The sequence below is a fragment of the Takifugu flavidus genome, chromosome 10 (assembly GCF_003711565.1).
Source record: "Takifugu flavidus isolate HTHZ2018 chromosome 10, ASM371156v2, whole genome shotgun sequence".
NCBI classification, from domain to species: domain Eukaryota; kingdom Metazoa; phylum Chordata; class Actinopteri; order Tetraodontiformes; family Tetraodontidae; genus Takifugu; species Takifugu flavidus.
Genome location: NC_079529.1, coordinates 8,572,412 through 8,584,873, shown reverse-complemented (window position 1 = coordinate 8,584,873; position 12,462 = coordinate 8,572,412). Strand labels below are relative to the sequence as shown.

The 12,462-nt window shown below is 45.3% G+C and overlaps 3 protein-coding genes across 4 annotated transcripts in view; all 3 read right to left on the bottom strand.

Moving 5' to 3' along the window:
* faxcb (failed axon connections homolog, metaxin like GST domain containing b) overlaps positions 1-217 on the bottom strand; it is an 11,924-nt gene extending 11,707 nt beyond the window's left edge. Inside the window, exon 1 of the mRNA XM_057044147.1 lies at positions 1-217. This exon is cut by the window's left edge and continues 100 nt beyond it. The gene's annotated coding sequence lies outside the window, so the exon portion shown is untranslated.
* A 616-nt stretch (positions 218-833) lies between these two features.
* On the bottom strand, positions 834-4,715 carry coq3 (coenzyme Q3 methyltransferase). The gene is made up of 6 exons (XM_057044148.1): positions 4,450-4,715; positions 3,832-3,969; positions 2,866-2,965; positions 1,899-2,147; positions 1,250-1,409; positions 834-1,113 (listed from the first exon to the last, which is right to left on the bottom strand). Exons 1-6 carry the CDS (start codon positions 4,611-4,613, stop codon positions 929-931), a joined length of 996 nt encoding a protein of 331 aa, XP_056900128.1. The 5' UTR covers positions 4,614-4,715; the 3' UTR covers positions 834-928.
* A 381-nt stretch (positions 4,716-5,096) lies between these two features.
* pnisr (PNN-interacting serine/arginine-rich protein) lies at positions 5,097-11,072 on the bottom strand. 2 transcript variants are annotated; one of them, XM_057044142.1, is made up of 12 exons: positions 10,941-11,072; positions 10,329-10,438; positions 10,000-10,239; positions 9,627-9,862; positions 9,106-9,268; positions 8,796-8,986; positions 8,523-8,663; positions 8,330-8,429; positions 7,712-7,765; positions 7,157-7,351; positions 5,787-6,822; positions 5,097-5,436 (listed from the first exon to the last, which is right to left on the bottom strand). In XM_057044142.1, exons 2-12 carry the CDS (start codon positions 10,414-10,416, stop codon positions 5,403-5,405), a joined length of 2,478 nt encoding a protein of 825 aa, XP_056900122.1. In that variant the 5' UTR covers positions 10,417-10,438; positions 10,941-11,072; the 3' UTR covers positions 5,097-5,402. The 2 variants fall into 2 exon arrangements, with proteins under 2 accessions (XP_056900122.1, XP_056900123.1); XM_057044143.1 differs by having other exon boundaries at positions 10,033-10,239.
* Positions 11,073-12,462: the final 1,390 nt, after the last annotated feature.

Genomic DNA, 12,462 nt, shown 5'->3' with positions numbered 1-12,462 from the left:
TAAAGAGCAGATCTGGCCAAAAACTTCCATCAGCGATCACCCGAATCCACCTGACGACTTGTCAGGGTGATCTGATGCTTTAATCCGAGGCACCGTGGTGCGCCTTAAGGTCCCCGTTGCAGCCATGGCAACGGCAAATTCGGCGCATGCTCCCGCGGCTTCGGGGCGCGCGCATTACAGGAAGAGAGCCAAAACAGTCAACCGCAAACACACGTGAGGCAAATAATTCCGTTATGTGATTAATGTCTGTAATAAGTCCAAAAAGCACAATGTTATCAAAAATAGTTATTGTACAAGTAAGTGTTTTGACAGACATGTTCACGAAGTTATTCATATTTTAATGAGCAGAAATGGGAAGTCAAGAAAAGAATCCAAAATGAAATAATTTATTGCTGTTGTCTTTCGCTGTAATGAAGGTCGAAATCACCCTAATTGATTTACTGTAACTGCCATGGAAACTAATCTGATTGCTGCATTTCTTGTGGATCAATAAAGTTTCCTCAGAGCCTTTCCAAGGCTTCAGATCTTGATGTTTGTTAGCAGAACACCATCTCTCTCTCAGCACAGCACTGACGCCACACTCAGCCTTCAGAGGCTTATTTTGTTATGTAATACTTCCACAGAAGGAGACCAATTTTTCGCATGACAGCTTGCGGCTGCACGTGTGGGCGATTTTTTAAAAGCCTTTCAAGTGAGCGACGTTAAACCTGGTCTTATCATTATGGGCCCCGGTCAAATTGTTTAGGAACTACACGAGCAGAATCAGTGCATGCCAGTGTGCTGAAAATGAAGCGACATCAGCTGTCGTTGCGTAAACGGACCAAAGATTAGCATTTAGCTTCAAAAGCACAAAGCACTTTTATTCAGAACCTTCCAGAGTCCAATGCCTCGGACCAGAGTGTGTGAGAGAGGAGGCCGCACGCCTGACTCAGCTGTGAGTGCCTGTTCTGTGGCTCTCCTCCTCCTCTGTGCCATCAGTCGGCTCGGGCTGGACATCATCTCTCACTTTGACAGCACGGAGGGCGTAGTTGATGGCGGTGCTGTTGGTCCAGCTCCAGGCTCCAGACAACGGGTTGTACAACATTCCCTGAACAGTCTGCACCGAGAAACCATCTGAGGGAGGGAGACAGATGGCGGGATGACACCAGCACCACAAAATTCACATTTGCTCTCAATTCTGTATGACAACGGAAGCACGGGTGTCAGAGAGCTCTGAAGGGTCCTTTCTTAGAATATTTGGGATCCTTACTGGACTCCAGGAGGCGCTCTAGCTCCACCGGGCTGATGAATTTCTCCCAGTCGTGTGTCCCGTTGGGAACAATGCGCAGCAGCTGCTCGGCTACGACAATGCCCAGCGCGTAGGACAGGTTGGTTTTATTAATAGTGGTGATGAAGAGCGAACCGCCCGGCTGCACACAGGGGAAAGAAAAAAGAAAAAACCCGTCACTCTCTTCCTGTCGTGATAACAAGGCATCACCTGGGTCAACGGGGTATTTATAGAACAGATTTAGGAGCTTTAAGTGCGCGGAAACGGAAAGTAAGTGCGCCAAGGCACAAGGTTAAACCGCTGCAAAGGCATTTAATATCAGGCGGGGGGGATAAGAGAGGACGGAGAACGCAGGAAAAATCTGATAAAGGACCTCAGCACAGGGGAAAAGGGTGTGATGGGAACAGACGCGAGGGATCTGTGTAGGAGAGAAGGACATAGCTGAGATGTGTGTTGGCATTAAATGAACATCGTTTCCTCTCTGCTCCACTGACCCACAAGATTATGGGCAGCAGTGTTGATGTACAGCTGTTCAGGCCTCAACGCACATCACGTGGATAAAAACACACGCTAAGCTCATCCTATAGAACATAAACGTAACAAGATCACCATGTGTGATCCCAGGACACACCTTTAGCATGTGGTTACAGCAGAAGGCGAAGGTCTCCAGGTCTGCCAGATGTTCTACCACCTCAGACGCTACCACGGCATCGAAACGGCCCGCCTCCTCCGCCTCTGCCGAGAGCTCTTCTAGCGTGCAGGCCTGATAGCGAAGGCGACCACGGAGCTCTGGGTCATACGATGCGTGAACCTGGGCTGTGCTGATGCTGTCTTCTACAGGATCGATGCCCAACACACTGGCTCCTAGGCGACCCAGGGGCTTGTGGGAGACAAGGAAATATTAATGTTGGATTTTCCACAAAGGGATTCAAAGCTGACTGCACTCTCAATGCCACGTGATCAGCTCTGAAAGGTTAAACTCAGGGATGTTACGAAGGCAGCATCGCCATCTGGGAGTAAATTGCGCCCTCTTCTGGACACCTCTGAACACACATACAGCGTCAGCGAGCTAGCCAGGGGCTGGTCTTCATCCTTCCACCCTTGATCCCATCAGAAAGGCAGGGGGTTGGGGTGATGGGAACGCCAGAGACAGGCAAACTTAACGGGGCACTTTTAGGATTTTTTTTGTGATTGAACCTGTGTGACAGAGACAGATCCAAACGGGACCTGATTTTGTCTGCTCAAATCACACCACGCAGCTGGTATGGCCTCGGCTCAAATGAAGGCAGAGGCTGAAGGCCTGTCCTGGCTGACTGGCTATCAGTGGTAACAAACATAAACCAAAGTAAACGACCGACTGTCCCATCCACCAAACCCAGACCAGTCAAATCAAAGAAGGAGGGCAATTTCGGTTGAAGCACACGTCTCTTTATGGTGCAAGTCTGAGCACTAAAATGCAGTGAAAACAGAATTGTACAGCCGAGTGAGCAAAGATAAGACCCAACATGATGTGACGGATAGAGATTGAACCTATTGGGGACAGAAAATAATGTGCAGGATGGACAGTTTCTTCTTTGCATCTTTCTCCACAAGCTCACCTCTGTAAGCAGGCCTCCTCCACAGCCGACATCCAGAATTTTCAACCCTGACAGCGGTCTTCCAGGGTGGTTTTTGGGGTGCATGTTCAGCAGATTATCCCTGAAGAGGCAGGATCAATCACAAATCGGTCTTTTCACATATTCAAAACTAGCAACAAGCACAGAACCTTGTAAGTGTTGTAGATGCCAACAGTCGTTAACACAACAAAACAATGCATCAGAAGCACAAAAAGGACTCGGCCATGGACCAAATCAACTTAGTCTGAGCAGCTTGTTTCATGCTAATAATATATGCTTACAATTCAAAAGACTCTATACTTAGTCTTATTTACTTTGAAAACATATTTGGCTGGAAGTCAGGGGTAATTCACTGAAGGTTGCAGTATTTTTGACTTAATTTCTTGAAATTTCCAGTAGTGAGTTGTTTGATTAACCATGTCTCCATTTATAGAACAGCAGCATATTCACTATATTCAAAACCAGGATTCATTTCTAGAGGTCTGACTGTTGGAATCCAAGAAAGACGGCAGCAACAGTAGGTGCTGCTCTCATTTAGTCACACCCCGGGGGCATGACTGTATCAAATCAGCCCCACTCAGTTCTAAACTGCAGGCGGAACTGTCATGCTGTCACTCTGTGCACCCATCATCGTTGCAACGACGATCCCAGAGGGGGGAGGGGAGGGCCGTATTCCTGGCGGGATGGGTGATTGCGGGGCCTCAACAACAGATCTTATAAATCAAAACAGCCACATCGAAAATGCACGTATGCAACACAGGCACAGTTGAAACGCTGCAGGCTGGAGGAATGTTGATGTGCGTAGGACTGTCAGCTTTAATATACATAAAGGTTTGATCTCCTATGGGTCAACTTTTGACACTATTGCTTGACGCCTCTGCCAATTAGATCCCTGCATTTACAGTGACATGCACTGAAGTTTGAAGTGCCTACAGTGGTCAAACGCACCTTATCAAAGGCACCCGCAGGTCATTCATTGCATGAAGAGCTGCAAATTCTCCCTGTTCATCCCACCACTTGCTGGACAGTAACTGGAACCTCCTCACTTCATCTGGGTCCACTGTGGCATGAGAGGACTGGCGCAGACTTAGCAGGGCAAAAAGGCACAAAGACAAATCAAGACAGTATAACACCCGGAAGAGAGATGAATTCATGGATTTACCCTTTAAATATGGTGCTCAGTGCATCATTTGTGCAACTTTGCTCAGACAACAGTAGCTAGTGTAATTTTATTTCATATATTTTGGGACCGGGTTCTCTTCAGTTTATTAATATTTTAAAGGCTAAAGTGATGTATATACATATATGACTTTTAGATTGAGTCTTTAATTGACAAAACCATTGAATATGTTAGTTTTCAATACGTGATGAGCCTATACATATATTAATGTATATTTAAAAATTCGAACTATAATGGGACTTGGGTTAGGAGTGTAACATTGATCAACGCGTTACGCTAATACGATTAGCAGCTAAAAAAAAAAGTACAGTAAAATTAAAAATATTTGTCATGAGACAAATTACATATGTAATGACAACAAAACTTGCCAGTTGTTTATCAGCTACCTGAGGTGACAGGGTTCGGGATTCTTTTGGGTCCTCTGCAGCCTCAGCGTCCTCCGTTGACACACCGCCGACCAACTGAACCCGGTGGGGCTCATTCCGCACATTGGTGCCGCTTTAGGGATGCATAATCCCGAAATCAGTCTGCCGAATTTACACGAAAACATGCCGTCGTAACGAGATTAGCCACCGTGCACCGTGAAACGTCGCAAACTGCCCGACCTCCCCGCAATACGCGTCCACTTGACCGAGTGCGCAGACATATTAAGCTCGGGTGGAAATGCACGCCTCCTAGTTATCAGTTCCGGCAGCGAATCGAGGCTTTGTTGGTTTAAACGCCACAATTAGTTTTAATTACATTCACTTCGTTTCATAAATTAATATTGATCAGCCATTTTCTCAAATATTGCTTTCCAGAGAAGCCTTGGATTACACTTTTTAAAACGTAGTGGATCAACTTCAGAGTTTAAAAAGCCAAAATTTCTCAAAAAAAAGCTAATCTTTAAATCACAATAGCAGGTCAAAGGAGAAGTTTTATATAGGTCTTCCCATCAAAATTTGTTGAATGAACCGCCAGATGCCAGCAGAGGGCAGTTTACTTGCACTGTAAATGTAAGATTCTGTGTTGAGAAATAATAAATGAGACAAGACGAATTCACAAACAATTTTATTGGATCTCTTACAATAATGATTTGCAGGGAAAAGAAATGTTATTGTTATGCTTTAAAATAATACAATTTTAAAGAATTTACTGTCTACAGACTCAAGCTTTGTACGAGGACACAAGAATGAAACTTGCTAGTTCTGCAATCACACTTTAAAAAGAACATATTTACAGAGAAGAAAGAAAATGAGGGAGGTTCACCTACACAACTGCCTCTATAATGAGACAAGCCTGTTCAACTCATGGAATTTAAAATTCGTCAAAGCACAGTGTGGGAGATTAACTGTGCGGTTCAGCGTCTGCTACGGTGGGAGGGGGAAGTTGACCTGAAAAAGAGGCATGAACATTATAATTAATACTGCACCAATCATGCTTTTCCCTAGAAACTACAAGACAAACATGCAACATCACTACACGTCCCCAAGTACTCGTGGAGTACATCTATAATAAAACTACCCTGCACTACAGTGTCACTCAAGTCATCTAAACTCAAGTGCCTAAAGTAAAAATAAACCACGATAAGGAGCATCAAATCCATCGATTGCAGCACTTTCATAACAGCCGGTCATTTAAAAAAATAAATGCGACAGAGCACTGATTAAAAGATTTGAGAGAAATCACAATAAAAACAGTGAGAAAACAGTAGGAAAAGGGAGGGGAAAAAAACGAATACTACCTTGATCTTGACTTAGACTTGTGTTTGCGGCTTGCCTTCTTACCAGACTTGTGAGATTTATCCGTCGACCTTGATCGGCTACGTTTGGATTTTTTAGATTTCTTTTCCTTGCTAACCTCGGGGGAGGAAGACCTACTGGATTCAGAGTCCGAGCGTCTCTTGCTAGCTTTGGCGGAGCCCTTTCTGCTCGACTTGCTGTCCTGTCGGGAATATTTCTCGCTCTCCATCCACGAGTCGCTCTCTTTCCTTCTCCTCATTCTACCGTTCTCTTCTGAACCCACACAGCTTCCTTTTTCCTTCTCTTTGGTTTTTGTTTTATCTTTCTTTTTATCAGCATCCCTTTCCCTCTCCTTCTTTTTCTTGTCTTTCTCATGGCTGTGACTCCTCTCCCTCCTCCTGTCTTTGCTGGAGGCTTTTTGTTTGTGTTTACCGCCTCGGCTGCTGTCTCTGCCCTCCCGGCTCCTCTTCCTCTCTCTGCTGCGGCTATCTCTGGCCCTGGCTCTCCCCCTATCTCTCCCTCTGGATCTGGATCTACTCCTGCGGCTTCTGCGCTCCCTGGAATCGCTGCGCTCTTTCTTGTGGCGTCCTGATCTGTCGTTGCTGCTCCTCCTCCTGTCCCTGACCTTCTCACCGCGATGCCTATGGGAGCTGCGGCTGCGGCTCCGACGCCTAGATTTGTAAGAAGAAGAGCGGCTACGCCTCCTCTTCCGCCTGGGGCTGGATGACCTAGAAGAGCTGCGGGATGAGGCTGAGGAGGAAGACGAGGACGAGGACGAACGATGGCTGCTGTGGCTGGAGGAAGACCGGGAGCTGCTGCTGTGACCATTTGCCGGCGAGTCGCTGCTGCCTCGTCCTGAACGCTCCTTTGCTCTGCCAGGGAGCTTCCCCTCGCCATCATCTTTCTCATTACGGGACCTACGCCTCTCTACCAAGGGCTCCGCCTCCCTGACTTTTGCTTCCTGTTTATGTGAATTCTCTTGCTGACCCTGATCATGTTCCCCCTTTTCTCTACTTGACCTTTCCTTTACCATCTCTTCTGCAGAAAGAAACAAAAATCAGTGTTAAAGCAGAAAAAAAACAATCTTCTCAAGAGAAAAAGGTGGTGAGATTATATGTAATATGCTAGTGATCTATAAGAGTTTAAGTCCCGGCTGCTGAAATCCAGTCTTTGAGGGACACAGATTTCTGTCCTACCAGGCAGAAAAAGGGCTTCCACCAAGGCAAGTGGGAAACCAAGTAAAATACCTGGTAGGTTAGAAATCCCAGTTGGATTTTGATCCACAGGGCCTGGGATTGTACACCACTGGTGCAGCCTTTGATTAATTTGGTTCGGATGATTTATGGGTAAAACAGAAAAATAAATGCCTCACCACGTGCCAGCAAAGCATCTTGTGCCTGTTTCTCTTGCAACAGGAACATCTCTCGTTCTTTGCGGCGAAAGGCATCCTGCTTCTCTCGGATACGATGGTGCAGCTCCTCCTCGTCGGTGTCAGAGGACTCAGAACCTCGCACGCTGCGCTCGTCCTCATCTTCGCTCTCGTCTGAACCGTAGTCCCCAAGCCCCCCTGCCACAACAGACCCCAAGGTTGTTGAGTGTTGGGAAAATTAGTAAGATCCACTTTCACAATCAAGCCTCACTCCTGAAAGCTCTCATTCCTGCCCCAAGGTCCCAATGAAAGGCACTTAATCGACAACTATTATGTACATGTTACAGGATATGTATAGAATGTATGTCTTTGTACATATTGTAAATATTTTATAGGTACTCTCTATACCAGAGCATGCTTTTAAGCACAAACCTAAACCCCTATTTTTGAGAGGAATCCTAAAATATGGTGTGTATATGGGTTGTTCAGTACTAGCCAATCTCCCAGCCGTTCTGCTAACACCCATCCCTCCCCCCAACGACAGAAAAAGATACTCACTGAGACCAGTCAGAGAAGCCAGTGCACTTGACTGTGCCAGCTGTTTTGCAGGAGCTTTGATTCACATCAACAACAGGAACAACATGTTAAAACACATACATCCACTTTGCAAGTCAGACGCTAGAGAAGGTGGATCGCACATAAAGCACTAGTCACAAGAGCTGTCATTGGTAACAAGAGAAAAAAAAATTAAAAAGGAGAAAAAAGAGAAGGTTAACAAACACAATCCAAGTGAAACAGTCAGGCAGGGTGGAAAGAACCAATCTGTACTAATGCAGTCACTTTAATGGAGGAAGTCACATGTAACTACAGATGGATGCTGGTCAGAGCCGGTGCCGACACTCTCAGATCATGCAGACTCTCAGCAGGAACTTCTATATCATAAACCACCAAACCAGTTTTGCAAATATGGTTTATGAAAAGCTTTGCTCTTCTCTCTGATGCATTAGCAGAAAATGGACGGATACACTCCCACGTGTGCCATTCACCTCCCTGGCTTTACAGGGCTTGGTTGAGCTTAAGAGAAATATCTATAGGTACAATGTATTCTCTTAAGGTATAAACATGTCTCAGTGAGAAGCATGGATGGTGCGTTAACTGGAAGAGATAAAAGCAGACCTCGTGTGGCTTTACGGTGAGCTTCTTTGGCCACATGTAGGATCTCCTCATTGGTGACCTCAAGCAGGATCTCCGTCAGAAGTGTTTTTGTCATGACCATCTATAAGACACCACAGAAAACAAATCATTTCATTTAACACAGTCTCACTAATTTTTGTTTCGCATGCAAAAGATGAAGGTAAATCATCCAGACCAGGTGGAACTCTTTTTCCTCTTCAGTCATTTCTGGTTCGCTGTCCTCGAGGGGAGGCGACGGGCTCCGGCCAGATAATTCCTTCTTGATGGTGGGCTTTTCTTCAGCCTCTATGTCATTATTGTCCTCATCGTCGCTGTCCTAATCCAGACGGGGAAAGCAGGTCATTGATTTAACTGATTATCACCCATTGTAAAAACATTAGCAATCCCGATCGATGGCATGACACAATTTCAAACTCGAGCACATCGCGTCCAGAAACTGATTACTTACAAATTTACTTTTATGGGGTACATATGGCCCGTCACCTTCCTCACCACCCCGATTTTTTACGTGGTCATCTTTTACCATACTTTCACGCTCCTTCTCCATTCGCTCACGCTCCAGCTTCCTCTGTTTTTCCCTATCCATCTTTTCAAGCCCCTCCCTGATCCATGCAGGAAGAGTGCGTCTCTTAACAGCATCTACAGCAAAGGAAAAACCACGGTTGTCCACACGCATCTACTTTGTAGAATGTTTGTAAAAGACCCGATGCATACAAAAATTGTTTCACACAGACGTGTAAAAATTTTTTAAAATTCACCCAGCGGTGTCAGAGCCTCTTGCTTAACAGGGAGCTGAACTGGAGATCGGGGTCGGTCTCTAAATCCCGGCGGTCTGACATCTCGTCTATTCTGAGGGGGGCCCTGCCAGTACGGGGCTGGGAATCCTGCAGGTGCTGGTGGAAATGAAGAGGCGGCTCCATGCTGTGGAAAATCAGAACAAGGTGAAAATTAAAAAGAGCTTTAATGGATCGAAGTTGATCACCGAGCGTGGAGATGCCACTGCCTTTCGCAAAATTTGGATGGACGACCTTCGGTATTGACTGAGTTTGAAAATGCCTTTAATTATAAAGCCAAGAAAAAATTAAAATAGAAATAATGAAGTATTCTATAATGTAATACCAAACCATGCTGGATCCTCAAAGTCAACACTTTCCTTTCTTCTGCTTTGCATCAAGAAATGACTGATACACCTTCATGCTGGGACCCGGCAGTTTTTATGGACTGCTCCTCACACTAAAACCTTAATGCTTCAACACTTTCTACTGTAGCATCTGCATACCTGATAATCAAACTGGTTCATGGCCATTGGGGCCATGGCGTAGCTGTCGGGCTGTGCCCCATACCCATGGCTGTTCTGAGGGTAAACCCCGTGGCGGGATTCAGAGTTGAACTCCGTGCTGTCCTGGGTGTTGCTGTCCTCGCTGGGGGTCACCACATCCATCGGTGCAGACCCTGGAGGAACCCAAGCCTGGTCAGGCGGTGGGGGAGGTGGCGGCTGACCATGTATTCCCCATTCTAACATCGAGAGAGTAATGATTATTATTTCTACTTCTGCGGTATCTACACTGAAGTCTACTCTACCTTCTGTGCAGCTATTCACAGTAGAAAAAAAAACTTTTGAGTAGCTACAGTTTAAACAGATCAACATATACCCGGCTGCCACACTCTGCCAAATGATGGTTCACCCTGGAAGGTGCTGTGGTTGGTCTGTCCGGCGGGCTCAAGTCCTGGGATATCCTGGCCATTGGGCTGAATAGGGGGTTGAATAGGGGGCTGAATAGGGGGTTGAACAGGAGGCTGAACGGGGGGCTGAACAGGGGGCTGCTGTTCTGCTCCTGTGGACTCCTTTTGAGCTATCCATGCCTGTGCCAGGGCAGCCCAATCCACTTGGCCTGAAAATGGTTCAGGAAAAACACCCACACGGCACCATATTAATTTGGAGGAAAGGCAATTTCATGGTGCATATAATTCATTTACTTACCTGGATCTTGCTGGTGCTGGAAAGATTGCATCCACTGCTGCTGGCTCAGCGGCCATTGTGGCCAAGGCTGTCCTCCCTGGTCCCACATCTCTCTACTCACAATTTTAATTCTGAAACACAAAGGTCACCGGGCATTAAATTTTAATCTGCACGGTCAGTCAGCCGTCAACACAACGTGTTCACTTGTGATAGCACCACATGTGGCCTAAGAAACAGAAAAACAAGCATCGGATTCATTGAATGCTTTCATGGCTGCATATTATCCTAGCTGTGCGGTAAAGGGTGGTCTATTCCCAGTTTCAATTTGTACACTAACTGGATAAACAAACGCTCAACACTGTGGCTTATGTCACTGCTAAAGAATGTTACGGAAAAAAATTTGGAGCAACTGAAACCCAAAACTCTAAAGCTGCCTCCGATTATTTGCGGGCTAAATGAGCTCGGTCAGGCTAACAGACGCCAATGCTAGCAACGGTCATTTAAAACGTATAATATCAGCACCGCCTTCATGCGGAGTGAACAGCTGAGTACGTGTATGCAGAAGAAACCACTTAAGGGCGAAAGAACAGCATGGAAGAGGTCTTCAGGGCAGTGATTTCACCGTATACCCACCGTTCACCAGACAGTTTCTCCCACTGCGGTCTCAAATCAAAATGGCCGCAACAGAGCCTCGCTCGGCGGAAGTGTGGAGGCAGGAACTGCTGGTGCCTTCAGAGGCAGCTCGGACAATTCCCAGCTGTGTTTCGATCACGACAATGCATCATTTAAAAAACTTTAGGCTATAGGTAATCAGAATTACCATTTAATATCCATATGTGGATGGTTAACTCAAAAACGTAAATATATATAACGACGCTGTGGTATCTATGTTTACATACTGGATTTATCCAGAAACTACACTTTGGTAGATTACATTTATAGGGCTGTCGATTGTTATTAAATTAAGATGTGTGCCAATTTGTTGACCTCACTCAACTCATTTTTATAAAGCTTTTAAAATTTCTCTTAAATATTACAGCGTTTGTGACATAATAAATAGCATCTTTCAATCGGAGAAACAGCACCATCTTGTGGTGTTATTGTGTTAGCGTCACTATTTCAACACCCCATCAAATAGTTAGAGACAGGTAAATGTAAAATATCCAAAACACAGAATGTACACATCACAGATGTTTTTCAAATAAGGCACACAACTTATAAATTGTTGCAATAAAAAATGTAATGCATGCAGTACAGGAGACACTATGACCTTCTTTGCTATATTCCCACTGCACAATTATGCAACTATTTTCTGTTGATTAGGATTTTGATACTTGTATTTTTAAGTGGCTACGTCATTTGGATTTGTGCATTTATGACAGATACAATTACAATAAACTCTTCACTAAGACTCTGAATTTGCCTGAGGCTAATTATAAAAGCAACCGGAACAGCCAAGCAGGTCATTTCAACCAAATATTGACACTTACAGATAACATAACAGTAGGTTTCTTCGTGATCAAAACCCCATTGACTGTGATATACAAAAATCAATATTCAAAGTCATCTGTTCCTTGGCCAATTACTTCATACGGAATATCCCAAAACTTTCATTAAATTCCGTTTATAGCTTTTTGAGTTACTTTGCTAACAAAGGCTGGTGTCTGGTGGGAGCCCTGACACCAACATAGAGAGGTGATGGGTCAGATCCCTGTCTCATCCAAACTACTGCTTTTTTTAGTTCAAATTGTGTGTGGGTGTTTTTGAGTGAGCTGGGATGTGCTATGTTGGTGTAGATAAGTACTTTTGCAGGGTGAGTGCAGTGTGGGGTCAGCCAGGGGGAGGCTCAGTGTGAAACCGGCCTGCTTGGTGAAGAAGTGAAATTTGACCTCCACTGCTGGTAGACAGGTAGTAATGTGCATTTTTGGCCATAGTTTCTTACAACTGTCACACAGGGGGAAGGGGGTGGGGGCTTTCATTAAGTAAGATTAAATCACATCTTATGCTTGAGCAGCTTGTCCCCCGAGCAAAAAGCTCCCCCCACTTTAAAAATAGACAAATACATTTCAAAGATTTGCTCTTTTCGTTGGTGGCGGCTTGACAACCTGTTTTAATGTTCCAGGCGGCATGACCGGGATGTCACAGCCCGTGGAAA